This window comes from Haliotis asinina, chromosome 6 (assembly GCF_037392515.1).
Source record: "Haliotis asinina isolate JCU_RB_2024 chromosome 6, JCU_Hal_asi_v2, whole genome shotgun sequence".
In the NCBI taxonomy this organism is placed as follows: domain Eukaryota; kingdom Metazoa; phylum Mollusca; class Gastropoda; order Lepetellida; family Haliotidae; genus Haliotis; species Haliotis asinina.
The window spans coordinates 40,837,676-40,863,711 of record NC_090285.1 but is presented as its reverse complement, the minus strand read 5'-3'; the positions used below and the strand labels follow the sequence as shown (position 1 = coordinate 40,863,711).

The following is a 26,036-nucleotide window of genomic DNA, read 5'->3' as shown; positions in this document are numbered from 1 at the left end:
ATGTGCACATCGATTCAGTGGCAGTTGAGATGATGTTATAAATGTAAATATGTACAAGACTAATCTGATTTCGAATCTCCAATTACAAATCATCAATTATGATGTTTGGTTCCCCATTGCCTTATCAGTGTGCATACCAATTAGGAAAACGCCAAATAATTACATCAGAAAAGCTTTGCACCCACAGTATGTCATCTTCCTAAATCTACTCGCTAACTATAATTACATTATGATGTCATCATTTTCATACAATGCCAAAAGGGTACGGCAGGTACATAGGACAACTGAAAGACTATAATTGAGAAATTTATTTGTGTATTGAGTTGTTACTTGATGTAGTGTGATATACTCTTGCTCTCCGACTTGAACTTGTGCGGTTGGGCAGCCTAGTCGTTAAGGCATTCGTTCGTCATGCCAAAGAACAGGGTTCGATTCCCTGCATGGTTACAAGCAGCGTAAAACTAAACCCACCCTCTCCAACCTGACCATCATGACAATAACAGGATCCTATGCCTTCATATAGATACGTGATCCGGTTACGTAGGCACCCACTTCTGATTAAATATTCTGAATCAAATATGTGTCTGATTAAATATTCTGATAAAGTCTCTAAATATATCCTTTTCAGTAGAAATTATTATAAACAATATGCATTGACTATTTAGGTGTGGACACGAGGCTGATGTCTGTTGTAATAGAAGTGATGAAACACCATCAAGTTTCCATTTCACTGGGGTCGACTGCCGTGTTCCTCCGTGTGACGGAAGATACCCTGGAACTCAAGTAAGCAGTGACACGCACATTGATTTAGTTAGGTCTTCAGTCATTGCCTGTCATACCAGCGCGTGGGGCACCATAAAATGGAAGTTGTTTTAATTAACACCTTTTAACGCGGACGTCATTTCATTGACTGGCAGATAGCTTTTATCGAACAGTCGAATAGTGTGTCACCTTGCTTACTGATAATCCTGATATTAAGCATAGCCATTAACATACGGCATACCTCAGTAGAAACATTGCTGCCAATGAACGACTGTTGTATCAAGGGACTATTGGGTTTTCGGTTTATTCATGAAGAGACTCTATTTTATGTCTCGGGCAAGTCACCTCCTTCCAGAAAATACAATGTGGAAGGTGGATGAACGTACATTAGACAATCACATTAAATAAATTTCCATTGTCGTCATATAAAACACTCGACGTTATATAAAACGTTTGGCTCTTTTAACACTCATGGGGATACTCTACGACATTTAAAAATATTTCTCACGGGGTAGAATAAGCTTTCAGCAACTCATCTTTGCCATAAAAGGCAACTATGCTTGTAAGAGGCGACTAACTGATCGGATGGTCAGGCTCGCTGACTTGGTTGACACACGTTATCGGTTCCCTATTACGCACATCGATGCTCATGTTATTGATCACTGGATTGTCTGGTCCAGACTCGATTATTTACAGACAGCCGCCATATGGCTGGAATCTAGCTGAGTGCGGCGTAAAACTAAACTCTCTCCCTCAAGCACTTAAACATATTTCATGTGGTGACACAAGGATCATACACATATATTTACTAATGTAATCACAATGATGCCAGCTCATTCGACAAATCAGGTGTAAGTGATCCTCGCGGTTCATATGCATAAACTTTATTTTCAGACCAGTGCCAGAAGGTTTTACGCTTACGAGCCTCAAAGAAGATCAAGCCAAAATGGTGGATGCTTCCTGGAATTTGAGAAGAGAACATTCTGCAGGTTACATTCAAGAAATGATTCGAAAACTACCTTCCTGTTGCCTTTACAACAGTGAGGGAGAGATGGTTGGCTTTGCCATCACCTACCACTATGGCTGCATTGGGATGTTACACGTGCTGGAAAAACACAGAGGGAGGGGGTACGCCAAGGTGATTATGTCACATCTAGCGCGCAAATGTCTTCAGAAGTGCCAATGTGTATCTGTTTTTATTGACCCAAAGAACACGAAGTCATTAATACTTAATAAAGCCATAGGGTTTACTTTAGTACCAGATCTGGAGTTTATTGCAATTAAAAGTCACGTATACCCAAAGTTGTGACATGGACGTATGCAGGACAATCATCCAAACATCCACATAATAACTCATTTAAATGCCAGGTGGGACAAAGGAAATATTGTTTTCTATAACAATTATTCGTTTTGATTTATTTCAACGAATTCGACATTTCAAAGTTTATGGTAACACGGGTATCGGACAAGCCACTATCTGCATTCTAACATCGCATTCATTATAGCAAGCAAGTTGAATATCATCTGAACTTCCTTGCTGTTCATAAGTGCTGGGATCTGGTTTACATTCACAATATCTTGGAGAATTTGGAAATGAAAACATGAACTGCAACTTATCAAAGCATGTTACACCGTCTCTAATAATCTTTACATCACGTGCTTGTTTTAAAGATAGAATGAAATAATTTAGATACTGACCCACATTTCGCATAAAATCATGTAACACGTATTTCAGTTCACAAAAGAAAACTTTGACAGGCAGTTTGTGTCATTATTATTTTTTGTTCATGGGGATAATTTATTAGTTTATTAGTTTGTTGCTCAGAAGTGTTTTTTTCCCACTCTCGCCAGTCTGTTTTTCTAGGTCATTAGATGCAAACATTTGCAAGTGAAACCCTGCGAACGATGAAAAACTTTGAATAATTAGCTTGTCCCATTGAGCACAGGACTAACTAACCACACACGTTACCTGGTACAAAAAGATCAACGGTTATCATTGGTAATAGCATTTTCTCTCACTTTAATCTTGTGTCAGTTTAATCCTCTGTAACATATATGTGTATGTGATATGTGGGATTACACTTATCCTGTGAACAATGGATTCTAGTACTTTTAATGTCCAGTCACACAATGGCTTTCTAACACAGACATACATGAATACAGACACGTGATAAAAATATTGTCATTGCTTTTGCAACGTTAAACTCATTCTGATACCTATCTCATTGCAATACAATGCATTAGGTGGGTGTGATCTATTCTTTTATGTGATACCTTCTCATTCATGGTTGTTTACTCATTCAGCTGCTCATGTGATGAATAAAGATTGTGTCTACTTCATAGCTTCTCATTGTATGCATTTTGTTTCGGCTTTTTACTTCTGACAAGGGCGCTGGATAATGCTTTGATGGGCACAGGTCTTTCCAGACAAGTGTTTTTTTAACGATTGACTTGAATAGATAGATTCCGTTAAATATTTAGTTCGTGTACTTATGGACTTCCATTTGATGTGAAGTGGAGAGGTTTCGGTTGCCATCACATTACTCCTCTACAAGTCCTCCGTCGACGTGACCCGTAAAGGTCCGGGGTAGAATAGGCCTTCAGCAACACATGCTTGCGATGAAAGGCGACCATGCTTGTCGTAAGAGGCGACTAACGGGATCGGGTGGTGACGCTCGCTGACTTGCTTGACACATATCATCGGTTCCCATTTGCGCAGATCGAAGCTCATGCTGTTGATCACTGGATTGTCTGGTCAAGACTCGATTATTTACAGACCGAAGCCATATTGATGGAATATTGGTGAGTGCGGCGTAAAACAAAATTCTCTCACTCACTCCGTCGACGTGTGAGTGCTACAGTTTTCAAAGATGTCCTTCTCCGACGTCACGTCGCTCGCAAATAAAAAAAAAATAAAATAAAAAAAAAAAATAAAAAGAAAAGAAATACCGGAACAAAGCTCGCCAACACACCGCTCACCGTTAAATGTTACTTTCTGAGAGGCAGTAGCATTTGCTATGTCTTTCACACACAGTAAGTCATCCAGCACGCAAGGGGCGAAATTGGACGAACAACAGATAATGCGCCAATTAGAGGTATCCGTGATTGTAGAAGGTAAAACTGTTCCTCAAATATGGAATACTGTAAGGGACATTCTCGCGATCTCGCATTCTCGCGATCTCGACCTTTGGAAGCAAGCCTAAAAAGCCCCCAAAAAATCTCGCGTTCTCGCGATCTCGCATTCTCGTGTTTTTGGTACAGAGTACGTTTCTGTTAAAAGTCGATAACACGAGAATACGACATTTGTACATGCTGTCAAATCTCGCAATCTCGCAAATAAGGCCACAAAAACACGAAATCGCGTTCTCGCGATCTCTCGTTTTAGACGTTGGCGTTGCGCATGCGCATTATCCCAAGGTCAAGGCGCATGCGCATGTTAGTAGCGTTGTGGTCATGCTTCATTCACGCTTTTTACTGCCCAAGCAGCATTTAACAAATTTATGACAATGTTTGAAAATCCTTTGTAGTCTGGGTAAGCCCACTCCCGTTGTTATAATTTCTTATGTACTTCAAAATCCTGAACATGCTCGATATAATTTAATAAACGAAATAGTGAACATGGATGTCTAATATAAGCGGAAACACTAAAGTGTGCAGAAGCTGGAAAAAGGTTAACGTCAGTTAACCTTCATCCAGAGACTTCTTCACTCAATGACACGCGAAACGCATACATGTAAGAGGGTGAGAGAGGTCTCATGCGCTACTGATATGCAATATATTTTGTTTAGTTGAGGGAATACCATGTCATTACTGTTCATCAGTGGCAGGTGGCCCATACCTGAAAGCCAGTGTAATCATGAACGATATGAACTGAGTAGATTTTATTGTCGTGAACAATACACCTCCAGTTGCCTTTCTTTTGCTGTTAGGTATACTTAAGTTATATCACTTAGGTCTATCTATAAAGGAGACAAGGCTGTGTGGTCGTATGACAGCTCACATACTGTGCTCACTTTATGTCGCTGCAGACTGTTTATGGATGTATTCATTTGAAGCAACTTCCGTTTAATATGCACGGACAAAACATGCAGTTTCTTTTTGTGGTGAGCAATAGTTCAATAGTTCCGGAATCGTTGCAAATACAGATTTAACTATATCTTGTGTCATAAATTCCTTTTTCCCTCTCCACATCAATAAACCTTTTTATCTGCTTCGTCCAATGTCTGTCCGAAGCATACGTATAATATTGGAAAGCATCCCCACTGCAAAGCTGATAAAAGGCAAACATCATATCACCGACATGTGGCGACATATTTTTGTCATTGACGTGATGTTTACAATGTTCGAGAGGCAAACTCGGGTTTGAGCAAAATTATCAATCATTAAAGAAAAGTCGTTAATTACAGAGTGTTAAATGCTTTTTCATCCATGGCATGTACAATTATATGCCATCAGGGCAGGTCCACTTAAAAAGCATCGCACTCTCCTGAAGAAAGAAGCTTATGAACGCACAGGACCCATTTATTTTATTTTTTAATCTTAAAAGGTAAGGAAGTTGGAAATTGTTACCGAAAAACGGAAAGGAAAACAACGTAAATAGTCAGCGCAATATATCACTTTCGTATTACTTTATCCATGCAGGAAATTCGACAGGACGCTGAGGCCGATGTGAGTACATTGCTTGGTTCATCGCGAATATGTACTTCTGTACTCCTAAAATTCAACATGAATTAATGGTTAATTCAACATGGTTAATTCATCATTAACCAAATATGCAGCTGCTTAAATATTTGATTCATTTAAGATATTCCAGCTGCTTAAGCTTAAGCAAATATGTACTGATGCCATTCCAAGTAAAACTTGAGATCTGTTTTTCTTTCACAGAAATCCATGGCGACTACGGCAGCCCCTGGAAACGACGCGTCGTGTGTTCCAAGTGGAAATGGTAAAACTGTGTTTGAGTAATCGAACTACAGATTAATAACACTCACAAAATAATAATTTTATTATGTAAATATAAATATTTTATAGCATAGCAGCCATTTGAGCATAATACATTTTATACCGTGCGTGCGTGCGTGCGTGCGTTATTGATAATCTTTCCATTGTGAGTATGTAAATACAGTGGGGGTGGGGGGTAGGGAAGGGTACACCATGAGTATTTACAACATGAGTGTGTCGTAGCAGGGGGAGGGGTGAGAGATTGTTTGAACGTCAGACGATACGTGTTACGCCTTTCATCTCTTCTGGGATAGGTGCAACGGTGCCGATCCTCGCAATCCTATCTGGGACGCTGCTCATAGCTGTGCTGATCCTGGCTGCGTACTTGTAAGTACCTCAATTCAACTTCAAGTACATCTCCACTATCGTTTGCAAGACCTTATATTTATGTTACAGTCAGATTGTGAAATTGGTCATTTCGTGAAATGCGACCGTTGCACATCAGTTTTGAAGCATTTACACCTTTTTGCTTGGAGCTTGCTGAGTTCAGAGCAGCCATACCTGACAACCCCCTGTCCACCACATAGAGATGAAATAAAATTTCATGAAATAACTGAAGTAAATTGATTGTTCTAACACAAAATGACGCTAATATATCACCCTCCTAGTCATGATGAAATGACTGACATTGTTAGTCATTTCACGAAATGACTAATTTCACCATCTGACTGTAACATATACATTTGATATGCGTGTGAACAGTTATGCGCGAAACGTAAATAAGGAAGCATATTTGAAGGTATCCATACCAAACGGAAGTATTTACATACTCTTAAAGGTCACTATGTTAGTGTAGGTGTGTTTATTCCTTTACAGGGTTAAAGTAAAACAAACAACGCCCAAACATGGAGGCTTCATGCTTCATATGGTTAACGCAAGCTCTGCAAGTGGCATTGAGGACACGTGGCAGACTGTGGGCACGCAAGTCAACCTCGGAGGCTTAATGAGCCAAAACATGGATGTGATACCAGAAAATGAAGACACAACAATGAGGGGCAAGTCAGACACTGCAGTGTCAAATTGTGCCATTTACCACACGCTACTGGAAGACTATGGAACTGATAAAGTTTCACATCTTTATGAAGATGTTGTGTGCACAAATACGACACCGAGACCGCTTGCACCTCAGACAGGAGAAGGACCTGAGATGCAAGCCCCAGAACTGCGTGCTGGTCCCATTCAGAACAGTTCTGTAAACAACATCCTTCCCACGGAGAATGAACCAGAAGAATGCAATTTCATACAAATTAGCCGTTTATGAAAAATAAACAGGAATATCTAGTCTTCCTTTAAAGGATGAAGAATCTATCTCGCACCCTTATGGAAATAAAATTAATAAAAAGATACAAAACAAAAACAGTATTTCGGTGGTACATGTTTTGAAACAGTTCATCGAAAACTTCACACGTCATAAGAGAAGACAAGAGTCACCTTTATACACTGCCACAGTTCTTGATGCCATATGTGAATAAGTTTGTAGCCATACAAATGATGATAAAGGATGATAACATGGGATCTTACAATATGTTAGATTCTTGCAGAAGGACTAGACTGGGACAAATCGGACGTCAAATTTTGTTTAAAGTTGTTGAAACCCTTCACTGATTTCCTACTTCTTAAGTTTATGATGTAACAGTCTTTACGGGAAGTCATCTATATAAACACAGAACAATTGTTACCTTCAGACAGACATTGGGTATACTTTGCAGCAGTGTCCTGGAATTGGAGGTTGTTCAAACACCTTTCGTAAAATATCATCTCAGTAAAATGAGACGAAGCCGTGGTAAAATCTATACACCTACTACGCAGCTAAAAGCACAAGACCGGATCTTGTTAATCAGGGACGATGACTCCCTGCAGCTGCTCTGTCAACTACGGTTGAACGTGCCGCATGGGTTTTTTAAATCCAATTTTTTGCTTGATATCAGTGTCCTTTTCTTCCCTTTCTATATGCATGATTTATAAAAATACAAAACACCATTAAACGGTTATGATCATATATACTTGATGGAGTAGCCTGATGGTTAAAGCGTCTGTTTATCACGCCGAAGACCCGGTTTCGATTCCCCACATGGGTACAATGTGTGAAGCTCATTTCTGTTGTTCCTCGTAGTGGTTTTGCTGTATTGCTGCTAACAGCGGCGCGTAAAACCACACTTACGGATTGGTATGTATAAATACCCGTGTGTATAACGCTAGATCCACTGAAGTTACGAAAAAGAGTCATAATATGATGATCACAAAATGTTCAAAAGGTACTTTATGCTACAAACGACAGACAACATCATAACATGCTTATTCTTCCACGATCATATACTAGCAAATATTTGCATGATATCCTGTTGATAACAATTAGTCGGGAAGTTACAAAAACATCATTGATATTTTTTGTGTAATGTAAATTAACACAGTAAAAGTAATCGCAGGTTAGGGTACATGCACATGCATATCTGAAGTGGAAATACTGACTGCATGACGCATGTACCTGGGGGAGTACGGAATGTTGCAGCTTAGAAAATAGTTAGTCTGTCGTTTAGTGGACGTGCAGTTTTGCCGACACCCGCTGCCTACACATGTAAAACTGTTTTATACTTCTTTTAAATGTGAATTGATCGTCTCTTACAGAAACGTGGACTCAAGGCTTTAGTAGATTTGACACTTGGTGGTAGTCTGTCATGCAGACCCTGAATCAAATATATCCCATGAAAGCCCACGCAAGTCTAGAAAATGTGACAGTCTAAAATGAAGAAATTCTCTGGGATCCTTTTTATTGTGTTTATAATTTTACTTTTAAGGGTTGTTTTATTTCTGCAAATATGTTCATTTGAGAGACTAGCTGTTTGTTTATCTTGATTTCTGCCTTTTATCGGAGTAGATTCTATGGGTTGGACCCCATCAGTTATTAGGTTCAGTCATCGATATCAGTCGCAAATGCACGTTATTTTCCTTCTTCCGTCATTATATTCGTGAAAACCATTACACATTCCTGTTGGGTCTTATCTGTAACTTTGACGTGAAACCTATTTGGTGTAGGTTTTCCTCGGCAAATCCTGTTAGGCACACCCGGACGTTACAAGGTTTACTGTTTAAACGTAACACAATCATAAGGACACGAAGGCTCTTATTTGTCGTACATATGTTCCTCTAAACACCCAAGTACCTATGAAGATCCTGGTTAGAACTGATTTATCTTTAGTAACCCATGCTAGTAGCGACTAACGGGATGGAGGGGTCAGAGTCGCTGCCATTAGTAGACTCGTCACCGTATCCCAATTATAATAATATAATTCTCGATAATAATACAACTATCCGTGTTAAATGTACGGGGAAACATTTCCAGTTTGTTTCACTTATGGTCACCATTTATCATGTGTTTACTCTCTTTTTACCAGACTGTTCATAACACACATTGAAAGTTAATGGGCCATTCTACATGACAGTTATTGCATGTTGATTTAAGCATTTGTTTTCGAAGCTATCGGCACCACCGTATTTTCCATTTCTGTAAGTGAACTGATTATGAATTCACGAAATGTATTTACTGTAAGAGAACCCAATAGCATGTCAGTGTTTCTGAGAGAGTATCGGCATTTGGTTGTGGATGTGACATTTCTTTGATTTATCGAGTTATTTCCTCGTAAATTCTTGTACGTTCATATTTTTACAGCGTTTTCAGGTATACATTCACGTGTACTTATGGAACCCGACATTTAGTTCATTGTGACATGATTGCCACAGAAAAGTTCAGTAAATATTGGACACGATGCAAATTGGGATAAATCATCAGCCAAAGAGTCGATCATCACATGTATATATAACCAAGTCCAGAAATAGTTAAAAACTGTAAAAAAAATTGGTTTAAAATGTATAGCAATTTATAAAATCAGGCCGCTGTGAAACGTTTTCTTTTTTGGAGGAATGACACCGAGTGATCCTGTGTAAGAACACGACCTATTGTAGTAAGACGTAACAGCATGGGCTAATGGTCAGACTCAGTGGCTTGGTTGATAGCGTGTGGAATCGTGAGGGTTGCTGCTATTGCTTCCAGTCACTGGCTTGTCTGGTTCAGATAACGAGGGGGATGAGTAGTTTGAGACAATTATTCCATATGGCTTCAGCTGATCAGTAAGGATTGAGAATAGGTAAACTGCGTATGTGAATTGAGGCTATTTTAAAGGCACGATCAATAAGGAAAACGTACACGCGATTTGATCATAGATATAATGTTGGGGACAATAAGTAACTGATACCGTTTCACTACATTTTCCTGGTTCGGCTTGATTGTTTACGTCCTGTGTAACCAATAATATCCCCTTCTCCGTGAATGATGAATAATGTGTAGATCATGATGTAGTTTCACACACTATGTTCACGTGACACTATTAAAGTGCAATATTGGTTTTAGAGTATGCCTATTTGGTTTTAACATTTCCTTTGTGACGATGTTGAAACATATCTCCATGCTGAGTGGATTTTCATGATGACGTTAACACCACATTGAACATCTAGTATTCAGTCTGATTTAGGGACACCAATGTTATTCAGTCATATGCAGGGACATCGCGGTTATTCAGTCTAATGTAGGGACACCACGGTTGTTGAGTCTAATGTAGGGACATCACGGAGTTCAGAACTACGATTATCGGATCCTAATACGAGTTGAACTTGTGTTTGAATAGCTTTCTGACAACGTTCAAAGAGTGACTCTACCTTATTTGTTATCTTGTCACTTCGTGACATTCCGACACATAACGCTCCCCGTGTATCACAGAAACAACTGAATCAATTGTATTATTTGAACAACAGTACCAGTTAAGGACATATTTGAGAAAAGTGGCTCCATTTTACAATTCGGACTGTATTAAAAGCATGACTGCATTTATGAATCACTATGAAACAGATATAATACTATGTGTTCGCCAAAAGGTGAGCGTGTCACACTCCTGCTGTGGCAACGAAAACAACTTCCTCATTCTCACGACCTGTGCGAGACACTTTGTTGGTTAAACGGGTAGATCTATTTTAGTTTCTTTGAGAGAACGCCATTACTCACGGTTGGGTGACCCAACCTGTATTTGATAGTTTAGGCTAGGTTTATTATCGGGGTCTCAACTCGACTGCGTTTCATATTACTCTTCAACAATGACTATGATAACGTTGGACTTGACAACCCAAGTCACAAAGGAATACAGGATGAATGTGTGTTGATCAGTGTTTGCTGTGTTGAGTTGCAGGAGGACACACAGTGTAAAAACTCGTGTTACGATAAAACTGCTTTAAACTGTTTATTGTCCGTATGAAAATCAGTATTTAGCCAAACACTTCATTCAAACATTGTTATGTCGATGTTACTGCTATATTGAAGTCATCGCGGGTTCGTTCATCGTATTGCGGGGTTTGCCCAACCTCCCATAACTCGAAATGGTTTCAGTGGTCACATCAATTTCGGCACAACCGTACGTCACTTAAAACGATAATACATGTAGAGCTAGTATACTCCTTAAACAGTAGGGGTTACACAGATATTACTGCTCGAGTGTCTACCTGAGCTTCATGCTCACAGTAAATTCTTTGAAACCTTTTAGCATTGAATCATTTTCTGTTTGTTCCCGTATCAATACATGGCACAATGTTAGGACGCCATACTGCTTTATTCCCACGTGACCATCCAAACATACAGTAGTGCCCGTGAATTTGGAAGGTGAGGATGATGATACCAAAACTCGATATCATCTAAGAACATTTAAGAATGCGTTATGCATTCAGCACCACAAACGTTTAAATACTATAAAAATTCCGGAATAGTGTACGTTATAACATGACATTAAGCCATCGTCACGAAGTAGCCCATAATAGATATGGAATTCCACGTCATAGATATGTTTGATGCCAATTTCTCTCATGATTTTCTCGTCTACATGCATAAAAGAATCGAAAACAACTTGCAGTTTCCAAATTTGTAAAATACTTGAGTTTCTACTAGTTGTCTAGTGATAATGATAAAGGAATTATTATTTTACAACTAGTAGAGAAGACGCCAACTGTCTTGAAAGACGATGGGATTAAAATGGGAAATTTCACAGCTGACTTTGTCAGTGGTAGGTAGTACCACCAGGACTTGTCAGACGATCAATAACTCGACTTGACGTGCAGCAAATGGCCTTCCAAATGACCACTTTATGAAGACTGTCCAACTGAGGTTCCAGTGTCGAGAAAATTAAGACACCTGATCAGTGGGCACGGACACTGACGCACACGTCACTTCGTGTTTTAGGTTCTTTACTGGCCATCGTATTCTGTACTGTGTGTGTTGTGCTGTTGGAGGTGACGCCATACAGGTGGCCTGATTCTCGGTGTTACGTTATAAACTAACAAAAGACAGAAGCCAGTAAAACAGAAATTCAGATCCTAACCGTTAGTATCAGTCAAACTGTAGATGGGAGAAGGTTATGGACAAAATACATCGTCGTATAGCGTGTCTAATCAAAACAACATTTTAACATGCACAAGTACTGTTGTCAGTAGGAAAACGATTTAGCATGTTTGTGATAAAGGTTTTCCAGAAACTTATAATTAGCTGTGTACCATTGTTGATTTAACACTATATGTGAGTGTGCAGTTGACAAGGAAGTGTAAATCATTGTTGCCAGATTTTACATCATAATGACATGCAGTTTCAAACATCTATCTTTAGAGGTTAACACTGAACTCCTAATATGACTATGTCTAAAACGATTTAAACTTGACAAACCCACATTGGTGGTGGTTATCGGAATACATCATGCATGACTAGTCCACTTTTCCTTGTATACCCTCCAGTTTTCCTTGAACACCATTACTACAACTGTAACATGGGACACTGAACGCAACGCATGTAGCATTATGTTGTGATAGTAACATCGATGTGAGGCTTGTGCACCTTCGTATCTGCGTATTTCAGATCTACATTGCTAAACTAAATCAATGAAGATTTAAGTAAATATATTCAATCACAGTTATAGATTTTAAAATTATCTAACTGTACACTTGAAAAATGCTGAATACGCTACTATCCACCACTATTTTACTGCAATATGTACACATGTAATAAAGTAATAAATGATAATACAATTCTTTTTTTTTATTAATTTTCTATTTTGTGTGGACAAGAAATATATACATTATAATAAACACATAAAATAGATGTTGGTAAAATGGTCCTTGTGCTAGAGGGAGTTAAGGACACAGGATTAAAAATAGTGGCGTAGCAATACATGTACATATGGCTAATGTATCTTTGGCGAGTGTCACGTGTGATAAAACCAGTATTGATGACAACACTTTCTGTTCAACTAAGCTGAGGAACTTTCATTGATGTGGTTTCTTGGAACTCTCTGCCTCGTCGACTCTTTAAAGGTTACGGTGCCTGGGGTCACTGTATATACCATGCTGCTCCTGATTTGTCACAGCATCGTACTGACTTAGCTTAGAGTAGTCGTGCTAGATCTCCTTGCTTCCTAGCTGACTTAGCTTAGAGTAGTCGTGCTCGAACTCCTTGCTTCCTAGATGACTTAGGTTGAGTAGGAGCTCGAACTTGGACCAGCATCGGCCCTATGTGTTCCCACTCCAGCATGTCCAGATACCCTGGAATCTGGCGCTTCATAAATTACAGAAGCGATGTCATTTCGCTTCCCCGATTGATAGACGTAAAATACTGAGCTGCTGGTAGAATCCTGTTTACGCGGAGGCATTTCTGATGTTTTCACTCCCATGTGTCCATGGACTGCATCGGGCGCATCATAAATTAGGGATGTGACAGCGGTCCTGTTTTTTGGGATCTGAGTGTGAGCTGATGACACTGGTTTTAGTCGGAGTTGCTTCTCGCATTTCAATTCCAAGATGTTCATCCGACTCTTCATGGATTCTTGAACTCACTTCTTTCCTTTTTAGTAAGTGGCGGAGATTTTGTGGATAGCTTTTGGCAGGGTTGGTGTCACCATGAGCCATGTTTCCCTTATCTGATCTGTGGTGTCCCCGGGCGACGTCAGACTCTTCATAGTTCTTGGATACGTCATAGTTCGATCTACTGGCTTTTTTACGTATTATATAAGGGCCGGGAGTCGTTTACCCGTAGTCTGTGTGGCAGTTGTCGTCTGATCGCCTGAGAACGTTGAGGTGACTGGTTCTAACAAAAATACCGCAACTGATAAACAGGGTCATGTCATATAATTATAGGATATACATATAAAATACATATAAATGCGTATGTAGTTGCATTTTGATGATATATTAACAAATATTGCAGCTGGAAATCATTTACCCGTAGTCTGTGTGGCGTCTGATCGCTTCGTAACGTTGCGCTGACTGGCCCTAACAAAAATTGAAATTAAACAAAAACGTTCTGTAACATTTACAGCAATGAAAAAAATGTTTTCATACAGTGGCGTATGCACGCATATCAATATATTTAACCATATTTCCAAAATTTGCTTAATTTATATTTCATTAAATACATGCGTTTTGATTAATTATAAAAATAACTTGGAGGAATACATCTGTTGCCCCAGGACGAAGGACCGAGAAAGCTTTAGTCTCTCTAGATGTACATGACATTTCAGCAGGCGTTCGTTCAAAGAATGGATGGTTACCTTCAGTGGCAGTTGCCATGGTCCTTTGCTGAGCTAAAGGTATCGTCCCTTTAGAAGAGACGTATAGAAAGAAACATACATGTACTGTATGAGCTATCACGACGCAATCGAACTCATTTTCCGTTGATGTTTTCGGCTTTTGACAATCTTCTACGTTCAACCATTTAATTGACTAGCTGCTTTTATGATAGACATATTCTGTGAGAAACTGATATTTGAAATCCTCAAATTTCTACACCACCATCATTATCACCACTGCATCCATATATGTAAGATACCGCCATGGTTCATATACTACCAGTGTCGGTTGCTAGTCGTGACACTTGCTCAGAGATGAATTCATGATTTATATTAAGAATCCCATAGTCTAAGCTGAAATTACTCCAGTCTCCCTCCTAGCATTGTGATAAGGACATCACATCGGTCGATAAGATTAAAGTATATCATATGTGCTACATACAATAGATAACGACAAAGATTTATGGATGAGCAACTTCTTTAATTAGGTGGAGCGACGTTTCGATACAGCTTCTTGTTTCGTTGTCAAGCAAGTAGAGGCAACGGTACAAGAAACTGTACCGAAACGTCGCTCCACCTGATTAAAGAAGCTGCTCATCCATAAAGTTTTGTCCTTATCTGATTCACCAACGTCTAAAAACATGCCTCTCAGAGAAAAAATGCTACATATAATGTTGTGCGCACTATCTATTAGTCAGTAATTACTGCAGTGTATACGACGTATTACCTGCTGACGAGGGGTAGTTTGACGTGATGGGATCAAAGTAGGTAGTATCTGTTTGATCCATCATGGTAGAGTCTGGATGCAGTGAGCCTGTTAATGTGGGCCTTGTTGATGTGACGTTGGCTGAAATAAAATTGTTACTTGTTACTTACTGCGCATTATTACAAGAATCCGTTCAAGTAATGAGTCAACAACATTCGCTGGTTCATCGATGCTGATGATCAGAGAAAGGTGAAAAAGTTGTTTGTGTGTATTCAACATCTGTAATATGTTTCTTTTAAAGCATCGGTTCGTTTAAAATCTTTGTCAGAAAGAAATTAATAGCGCACAGTGTACTTAAATCGTACCACCTTGATATCTACGTGTAGCTGGGTCCTTAGGGGATTCTTATAATAGATTTTAAGCTGTCCGTGGCCGAGGCAAAATATAAATCGGGCAGGCTTGGTGAAACGTTGTTGATTGTGTGTTTTGGAACCCAGTGAGTCACTTTCATAATATCAGTCACTAGGTTCGAAGTAATCAAGCCCCGTGGTTGTACACCTTAACGTTGAAGAGTTCGATGTGAAACAACGTATAACGAAATAGACAAATAGCTTAAGTCTTAATATCGTTCAACTTTGTTTTGTTGAATCACGAGACGCTTTCTGTACACAATGGCGGTAGTCACTGCATCTGCTTTATGAAAAATACCTATTCAGAGTCTTCAATGAAGTTTGGGCTGGTTGACAAGAAGCTGATACATGTCTTGGCACGGAGAATCAATCCTACGTTGATAATATTCAATCATATCAAATCATATTCAGCATGTATGTGTACCCTTAAAAGGAGTGTGGCGGTAAACTGTGATCAATGTAAACACCCAGTATTAGAACTGAGATATGTGTTGACGACAACCATCACGGTCGTTTCTGTACTTAAAATACCAAAACACATCGTACGGTATATACACGTCGTGGGTGGACCAACACACACTCACAGGGGATTCCACACACAGGTACAGTGTGTGAATCCCAATTTCTGGCGTTCCACACGAAAAGGACCATTACATCTGACAGGCTTATTGATTCTGAATTCAATCTGCTTGTCACACACTTGTGATGAACTAATTTCCATTCATAGTTAACTTGAATGCATTTATGTATGAACTAGAATACGATGTTAGTAAAGTGGGGTGTCTACATACTGTTACCAATACTGACAGTAGTAAGCATGCAGTGGCCAATACGTTCAATATTCCACATTTTGAGAATATGGAACAGACACCAGAGACCCTCCAAATGCTGAAGATAACTGTGTGTTATATGTAATAGTGTATGGGAAGCGATGATCTGTTGCTGAAGGTGAAATATCATATTAAACTTTATATCATGCTTGAACTCTAACGTCTTTGATAGAACACACTTTACCTGGAAACGTTGAAGTTCTATGTAGCACATGTCTCATGTCTACATCTATATATAGTGCAGCTGCTAAGAGAAACCCAATCGATTACTTTACTGACATGAGTAACTCATGCAACCAAACATTCCCTGTATTTTTACGTAACACGTAACGTCGAAAAAACATTTATGTTATCATATCTTCATTTCAGGCGTTCCGAAACAGGAGACAGTAAGCCGGATTATAAAACAGTGTAAATACAGGTACAGGCAAGTAAAATAACACAAAACACGTGACTGAATCTGTAATAGCAACTGACAACGCAAAGAATGAGTTTGGTTTATATGTCCTCATGGCGATTCTGCAAATCATGTCTGATTTTTTCTGAACACTACGGTAGAGGTAGGTACACACCACCTGTCTGTAAGCGTAACCATAACTTAGAAATTTTCTTTGTTTCTTAATGTTCATTGTTATATTCAGTGAACTAACAAAGTTACGGGTCGTTGATGCACATTTACTATTTTTTCTCTATATCCCTTTCTTTTACAGACTGCCAATTTTCCCTTTTAGCAATTGTCCACATCCTTCCATTGTACTGTATATATGAGCAATTTTTTAATGATCACTTGAAGCACAATAACTTTCACTATTAACAATATTTCAAATGCAGCTGAAAGATTGCCTGCATCACCTTAAATACCGAGACACAATGGTCGAAAGCAGATCACGTCCAACCCTCCATATATGCACACGCGCGTACGCACCTTCCCATCACAACGACCCACCTCACTACTGCCAACATCCAAACGAAAACTTTGTTGAATCAGGAAGCAAACAAACATAAAGGACTGTGACGTTGTTTGTTGGGGCAAGATAGACCTGCACAATGAGAACCTCACAACATGCTCTACATACAGTCACAACGCATTTCACTTCCTTGTTCATGCCGGAGACTTAGTTGTATCGGAGCCTTTGTATCCTGTATTCAGTACGTGTAATGTGATTTTTTAAAACTACATTCCGGTTGTCGTATGAATTCATAACGCATTATGTACGTGTGATTGTTGTGATTGACGCTCAAATGTCAAAACCCTTTCAAATAATTGGATTATAAAGCACGCAAGTCATTTTAAAGATTGTGCTATGATTGTGCTATTTGCTCTGGGAAATCCCAGTCGTGTATCAATACACACTGATAGGTAATCACGTTTAAAACACCTTTACACATTTCTGCAGCCATAAAGCAATGTCAGTATATATACGCACTAGTTTTGTTTATTGAAGGATACTGCACACTCAACGTTTCATACACTATATCAAGTTAGATACAATTGCTTATTTGAGCCACACAGAATTTCATGTTTTAAAGGTGTAATTACACCTTTGCTTCAAAACTTCTCGTGCAGATCGGAACAAACAGGGCTTTACCTTCAGCTGGGACAATATTTTCAAATATACTTTGTCAAGTATATTAAACGGAACGCATTTCAATATACTAAAAAGTGTCAAAACTGGAAACAGATGTATAGAGAAGCTTTACAGTACAGCTTCACTGTGCTGACGGTGAATAGATGCATGTGGAGCACGAGGCGTTTGCGAATGGAGATGCAGCGACATATAACTTCGAGACTGTGACGTAATGAAGAACATGGCGCGTTTATGATCATATCATCCACTAATTTATCTGTCACGGACTGATTATTTCCAAGTCGTGTGATATAGATAGGGTAGATTGTAGTTGTGTGAAATTGCAAGGTTCTTGTACCATAATATCATCCCGCCCATCTGATATTATTCCCAAACCTCACGGATTACTCTCCATCCCCCAAGGATTACCCAACAACCCCACTCCCACCCGCAACCCTGCAGAACTACTCCCCACCCATCATAAACCTCCATCCCTCCAGCAGTAACCCCAACCCGAACATGATACCTCATGACTCTCTCTACCAACCCTTTCACAATGTAGTGGTTAACAAACCACTTCCCTGTGATACATATAAAGCAGTTATTGTCAATGCGATTATTTCATTTCCATCTCAGGGAAAGTGCACTGGTCATTGCATTGAATGATACTGTGGCTACACGTACAGTAAGCCATGGCTGAGGTTGAAAATATAATTATCATTTGAGGTTATTTCACTTCCCTGTCTCGCGACCCTTGCCCCATTGTTTTCGCTACTACTATGGAAATGAGTTGACAATGATACGGATAGTACTTAATCAAATGTGTGACTTTTACAGACAGGTTGCCCAAACAGGCTGAGACTACAGGGTAATGTAACATTTGTGAATCTGACTTCGGACTTCGAAGACGCTACAACAGCCATGAATACCAGATACGTAGTTGTTGGGACAGCGTTCATAGCGTATGTGTATTACATTTTGTCTGCATACGGTGAGTACACAAGATACACACGATATACCATACTGCGGGTGAAAAATAGTGTATTAATGCAGGTATCATGTCATGTACCATGTCGAACATCATATATTGTTTTACATAATGAGGGATTTGGTTTTTTAACTGTATCATGCTTCCGTTTAAATGGTGCATTTAAGGAATTCACCATGTAAAATGTAATATACGATTTCATTTATGACATTATTGGGAAATTTAGTTTTCAGCTGTCATTGACTGAACTGACAATGTCTAATATCATACAGAATTACATTTACGTATGTCTCAAATATGTTAAGGAGCAAATAAATAAAAGAAGAAGAACAGCAACAACAAAACAAAGAACAAAGAACAACCAAGACAACAGACAGGATATTGCCTCTGATTGGAGTAATATTTTAAGTGTATAATATCAGGTATTATATTCAAAGGTGTCACAACAGGAAAAGTATGTAAAGAGACCTTGTCAAACAGCTTTACAGTACAGCTTCAGTGTTCTAACGATGAATGGATACATGTGGAACACGAGGCGTATGGGGATGGAGATGGAGATGGAGATGCAGCGACATGCCGTCTGAAATCTTCTGCGGCTTGTAGTAAGCTTCTCACCAGCAGTGAGAATGGCCTGATCGTCAGCTGTAATGGGAAACAGTCATGTTTCGAAGCTATGACGTCACAGACCATTAGCAACTGCAATGTTACCGATCCTGCTGCTGAAGTAAAGTACAATTGTATCAAAGGTGAGACTGCAATATGGTATACCTGTATATATTAATAGTGATTATTGGCAAACAATGATCAGATCTGTGTAAACACTGATTTCTTGAATTTCAGCCCCCGAATCCTTACAGACACGTTATTGTATATGTTTACAGCCATAAACGTCATAAACCACTGTGTAGACGTTGAATGCACAATCATATAGTGTCTGCTGCATTACGGGTCTGCTCAGTGCTGAAGTAAAGTAGTACTGTATGGACGGTAACTGTGGTCGTTGACGGGGCATTACGTGGCTGTCAGTAAGAAACAACATAGGAATGACAGCATTTCTTCCCCATCAAGTGCAATCGACAAAAGCGTGTCACCAGTGGGCATACGAATGTTATCTTCGGCGACATGAACAAAAATTAATCTTTATGAAAGTATCCAGAAACATTTATTTACCAATAATGTTTCAGTTTAGGAACGGTGAAATATTTGGTTGGTTTGGTACGTTTCATGTTATTGTCTGGATTATGTGTCACACGAAAATATAGAAACAAACCCTGTACATGAAGGCTGCTTTCAGTTCATGAAAAGGCCCACCAGCATGGTTAAGTATATTCTCGTTGAAGGATAAATATACTCGAACGGTCTCAGGTGGATTATTTTCTTGCTTTGGAACATGCACCTTCAAGTAGAGATGTCAAACAACAAAGTGCACATGTGAAAGACTCAAGAAACATATTTAACGGGAATCTCGCTTGGCCGACTGACTCCAGGTCCTTATGATCTGACACCTACTTTCGACCATACCAGTTACGCTTGTCAGAGGGGCACACAACTAACACTTGTCCGACTTCCATTTTTATGGGAGCCGCGGTGGCTACGTGGGTTTGCTTTGTGTCCTGGCGATTAAGTGCATGGCTCTGAGAGCGCGGGCTCAAATCTGCGACGGGAGTTAATCTAACAAAAGTACAAGAATGTGTGCTTTTCTGGGATAGTGCAATCCCAGTTATAACACGTTCGTGTTACGTTGCCGAAGGAACCGACTAACGGATGGAACCGACTGACTTTGTTAACACATATCATCGTGTCCCAATGAAGATCGATGTTCATGTTGTTTATAACTAGACTCGTTTATTTGCAACCCCCACCTTATATAGCTCCAACAAACTTAAAACAAACTTTGTCATCAGCATTTTATATTGACGCTGCTTACTACTAATTCATTTGTCAATTTTTAATGATATTTTAAAATTTGACTATCATGACCTTCATACCAACTGTAATCCAGATTTTAACCTCAACCTTGCCAGTAGGGCATGACATCGTTATCCTGTTAACAATACATATCATAAACATTGACAATGATTTGTGAAAGTTGGTTCTTGAATTTGAGCTGCCAGTTCCCTTCTTTGTAACCTTGATCGACATGAAGCAAAAGCAATTCTCTATTGTCTTATGTGACCCATAGCATATGTCTTAGTCAAATTTTCTCCTGCCTGACCAATGTCATTGTGTTTCAGGTAGTATCAACATGTGTAGTCCCGGCACAACAACAGTAAACGGATCGGTGTACCTCCATTCCCCTGGCTTCCCCGACAGTATCGGTGTTAACAGCAGTTGTGTTATTAGGATCAGTGGGCAGAATGTAAACGTTACGTTGGTAGAACAGCGGATAAGGTCAGGGATGCTTAATATCTCAGGTGACGGTAGACAGCTCTGGACAAACGTGAACGTGAACCAGTACAACAGGGTATTACCTGGAACAGCTGCCGAAATAGTAGTAGTCTACGATAACCATGATCAGGATGGATCAAATCTGTGGATACGTGTTGCTGGTGTGTATAAGAGCATAATTTATAAGTATATACAGATACGATAACAGTCAGTCGAATCATAGAACTAACTATGCGTTAACCAGAAATACGAACTGACACCTTCTTGTCTAGTTTACTGCAATCACTGTAACTGTTATTGTAACCGATTCTTCAGTACATAAATAACATGATATATAGCTCTATGTAACGCTAGAACAGTCTTAAAGATGAACATATAACTCGGACCTAGAGACTGCTGTAACAATAACTTGTTCATAGATTCAGGTCAAATGAACATAACGATCAGCAGTGAAAGATTGGATGCATCATCATCAACAAAAACAACAAAAACAACAACAACAGCAACAACAACACCATCAACAACGACATCAACACAGCGACTGCCAGGTTCACAGACCACATCCGGTCCAGGTACGTCGAACACACCAACAACAGAAACAACGACTTGTGCGCATTCTACATCTACTGGTGAGTGTGAACTTTTACATGAGATATTTATTTCCATACATCTGTTTTACTGTATGATTATGAACATTACTGATGCGCACGATACATTAAACGTGTGGTTTAGGCATGTTTTAATTGCATAGCAACATCAAAGCATTTGAGAATTGTGTTTCATAATGTATCTTCATCCTTTTTGTGCACGGAACATTTAATACATTTAAAATGGCCGTTGAAACTATTTGCATGTCTATCCTCCTTGGAACTACATCTCATCAGAAATCCTCAAGTTGCAGCGTCCATGACGACCGTGACATCTACGGGTGGACTTACTACTCACTTGACCGGGAACACAGCAACACAGCGCCCTTCCAAATCAACGATGGTATCAACAGCAGTTTCAACAACAGACAAAAGTAAGTATACACAGTTACAAACATTTCTTCACGATGTGTGCTCACAATATTCTTCTATCGATTGTAAATATATACAGTCGGTATGTGGCGTATCAGTAATTTACAGTTGATGCAGTGTCTACCTTCCTTACAAACTGCATTTGGTCCGAAGAGTTTAGTACATACCACAAGAGCTACATGACTGTTGTAACCAAAACTGGCCCTTCATGTCCCTATTAAAACAATGTTTGGTTGCAATACATTCAGACAGGCCAAAAAGTAAATGACAGTCAAACGTAAGGCAGTTGTACCATATACGTGGGAAACACAAACCTCCCTGATCACAAAATGTGTGATAACATAACGTGTATCCTGCCTAAGCATTTTTTGCAGATGTGTTCACTGTTGCCGCGATGTGAATATTATAACCACTGGCTCTAGTGCCATTTCCGTCGCTATTACTTTCTCTATACATACTGCCCCTGTTGAAGACCCGCGAAGGTCCTGGGGTAGAATAGGTCTTCAGCAACGCATGCTTGCTACAAAAGGTGACAATGCGTCACAGGCGACTATAGATCTGGTGGTCAGGCTCGCTGACTTGATTGACACATGTCATCAGTTCCCGATTGCGCAGATTGATGCTCATGCTGTTAATCACGGATTGTCTGGTCCAGACTCGATTATTTACAGACCGCACCCTATAGTTGGAATATTGCTGAGTGGGGCGTAAAGCTAAACTCACTCACTCATTGAACTTTTTCTTCCCATTCCATTCTAGTAGTTTGTAAAACTAGATATTGTTCAACTACACTGAGTCTCATTAAGTGTATAACATTCATAACATTCCTGTGTTGTTTGTTGGTTCACACTGTTGCATATGCATTTTTTGCGTGCAGTGATTGTTTTCATATATAGGACTAAAATAACTAGTATGGAACGAATACCGAAAAACTCTTGTGAAGGTCATATTCTAATAATTCATAGAATACTTAGAATCCAAGGGTGTTATCAAAGAAAGCAGAAATAACCCAAATATACATAAGTTTAGTTTTCGGAATGTTTAAGGTATTTTTACGATCTGTGATTTACTATCCAATAACATCTGAAGGATTCTGATACAATGTAACAACAAACTCAGATGGTCTTATGAATAGTATTATAATACCGAATATTGAGAGTAACGTGTGGTATGTTTGATAAAAGTTTTCATATAATCATAACTCAACTGAATAGTCATTTTAACCCGCCAGAAAGCCTCGTCACACTAAGAAAACCACATATGTCAAGATATCTTTTATATATTCATATTGTACACCTTTCCGAAACACATTCCAAGCAACTGTTATTCAACAACACATTTCGTTTCAAAGAAAATGTAGTGACTTCAAATACAAATAGGATACAGTTCGATTGCCTCTTTCTTCTGACATTTAGTAATACATAAAAATGAATGAAGATTTTTAGGGATATCAACTTCTTTATTATGGGAACACAACGTTTCGGAGTTAATGCTTACTCCTTCATCAGGCGAGTAAGCATTAACTCCGAAACGTTGTGTTCCCATAGTAAAGAAGTTGATATCCATAAAAATCAACAACATAACTCTGCACGAGGAACGATCACGTGCAATCCACTTAGACTTCACATTCAAGGGACCGTGCAAGCTATATTTTCTCGTTGAATGAAGAGTCTTAACTACTCGGTGAGAGTTTTCGAAAATATAATGTACATTTTAAGAACTGACCAATTGGTAGTCTGTTGTATCCGTCAGAAAACATAGGCGAACACAATTGTGCGTTCATCGGCATGTCCCAAATGAATGGAAATAAAACAAAATGTATCTTTTTATTACTGTATAACCTAATTTCATAGTGTGATATGTCATTTATTTTATAAATATTGACAAATATTTAGAGTGTCGAAATGTATCTAATTGTCAGTCTTATTTCTCTTCAGTTATCGCTACAAACATGACTACAAAGGGTGGCAAAGCATCATCCACAACCACACCCAGCCCTGAACCGGGTACGTACCTCACCATTCCACCATATTTGTCCTATTTAACTTAATCTTCAGAAAACAAACATGTCATAGGCAGTAAATGCATATATAAAGAATCAGTATTGTAATACAGGCGAATAACACACACACACAAAAAAAAACTAAATGAAAAAGGTCATACAAGTTGCTCAAACATTTCTGACGTGAGAAATGATAATAGGGCATGCTTGAAAATGTTATTCCATATATTCCATAGACTGACGTTTTGTACCCTCATATAGACATCGAATCTTACTCGCCAGCTCACTGACAATATATCGTACTGACCTTATTTTAACAGGAATGATAATTTTGGTTGCGTCAGGTGTCTCAGGCTGTGTTGTCACAATCTTGATTGTCATGACTGCAGTTGTTCTTTGCAGGTAATATTAAGATTGTCTTTTGTACATTGTAACATGCTGAACATTTGTTATAACTCCTGTTTTCAACAGAAATAAATCAAACGTATTGCATAAACTATTTTCAACTATGAACTTAAGAAGAATTCTGAAAATATATTCATCGTAGACTTTAATGCGATTATCTTTATCTCGACCAATCGAGATCATGTTGGAATTTCAAGTATCAGGACGTTCGAGATAACTCGTCAAGAACAATAAGTTGGATAATGTATTAGTATAAAGACTACTTATGGATCTTCTCATAATTATAGACAAGCATGATTTAACTGCATCATGGGAAATAAAAAAAACCACTATAATTAGCTTGTCGTGACTAGAGAATAGGGTGCAAATATCGATACAGTCGAAAGAAGCAGACTCGAGATAATGAAGTTGTATTAAAAACTTGATATTAATTGATTTTTTTATTGTATTCAAGGAAACATATGAAGAAGAGCCGTTCTCTTGAAACTCCAGGAAAAGGGGGCTTTAAAAGACCTTTAGAGCTCAGTCCCATGAATCCGGAAAAGCATCAAAATGGCTTTGGACAAAATGAAACATGTAACCAGCATTTTGTGCTCGATCCAGAATTTGTAGGTGGAAGTGGTCAACCCATTAACACAGAACCTGGACACCGAACTGTGTCGCAGGATCTGTACGCAAAGGCCGTGTCTATTGGTTCTGCAGTAGCCATGTACGACAAAAGTACATTCACGGTCACGAACAGCGAAGCCGACCCGAATGTCATAAGTGACGCTAATGGCAGCAGGGCTGACAGTGATCATCAAGGAATATGTGCCATGACTGAAAATGATTTATATGACAGAGATTTTGCTGATCTTCGAGAGGCAATGGTTGACAATGTTGTCTATGATAAATTCGACCTTGAAAGAGAGAAAGAATATGTACAGGACGAACCCAACACTTCTCCAAACAAGACTATAGAGGCTTTAACAAATAACTGTGAAATGATAGAGAATGATGTCTACGACGGAACTCCTCATGCTGCCAACGAGGATAATGTAGATGATTTGAATGATGGAGGATTGGAAACTAGCGAGGGAATGGTTGACAATGGGCTGTATGATAAATTCGACTTTGACAGAACGAAGGACTCTCTTCAGGATGAATCCGACGCTTGTCCGAAACACGTTCAAGTGGCGTGGAAAGATGGTATGGTAGAAAACGATGTCTACGAACGGGGGCCTCCTCACCTTGATGATCCCGTTGGCAGCATGGCTGACACCGACAATCCTGTTGGTGATCTGAATGATTGGGGAGTGGAAACTAGCGAGGG

The 26,036-nt window shown here is 39.1% G+C and overlaps 1 protein-coding gene and 1 pseudogene across 1 annotated transcript in view; one reads left to right on the top strand and one right to left on the bottom strand.

Annotated features, from left to right (window-relative positions):
* Positions 1-13,007: 13,007 nt before the first annotated feature.
* LOC137287879 (uncharacterized) lies at positions 13,008-15,196 on the bottom strand (annotated as a pseudogene).
* Positions 15,197-17,489: 2,293 nt separating this feature from the next.
* The window catches only part of LOC137288048 (uncharacterized), a 129,141-nt gene continuing 120,594 nt past the window's right edge, over positions 17,490-26,036 (top strand). Inside the window, exons 1-3 of the mRNA XM_067820412.1 lie at positions 17,490-18,913; positions 19,348-19,656; positions 21,145-21,459. Coding sequence (XP_067676513.1) covers positions 18,844-18,913; positions 19,348-19,656; positions 21,145-21,459 — 694 coding nt within the window. The 5' untranslated portion in view covers positions 17,490-18,843. The remainder of the gene's footprint in view (positions 18,914-19,347; positions 19,657-21,144; positions 21,460-26,036) is intronic.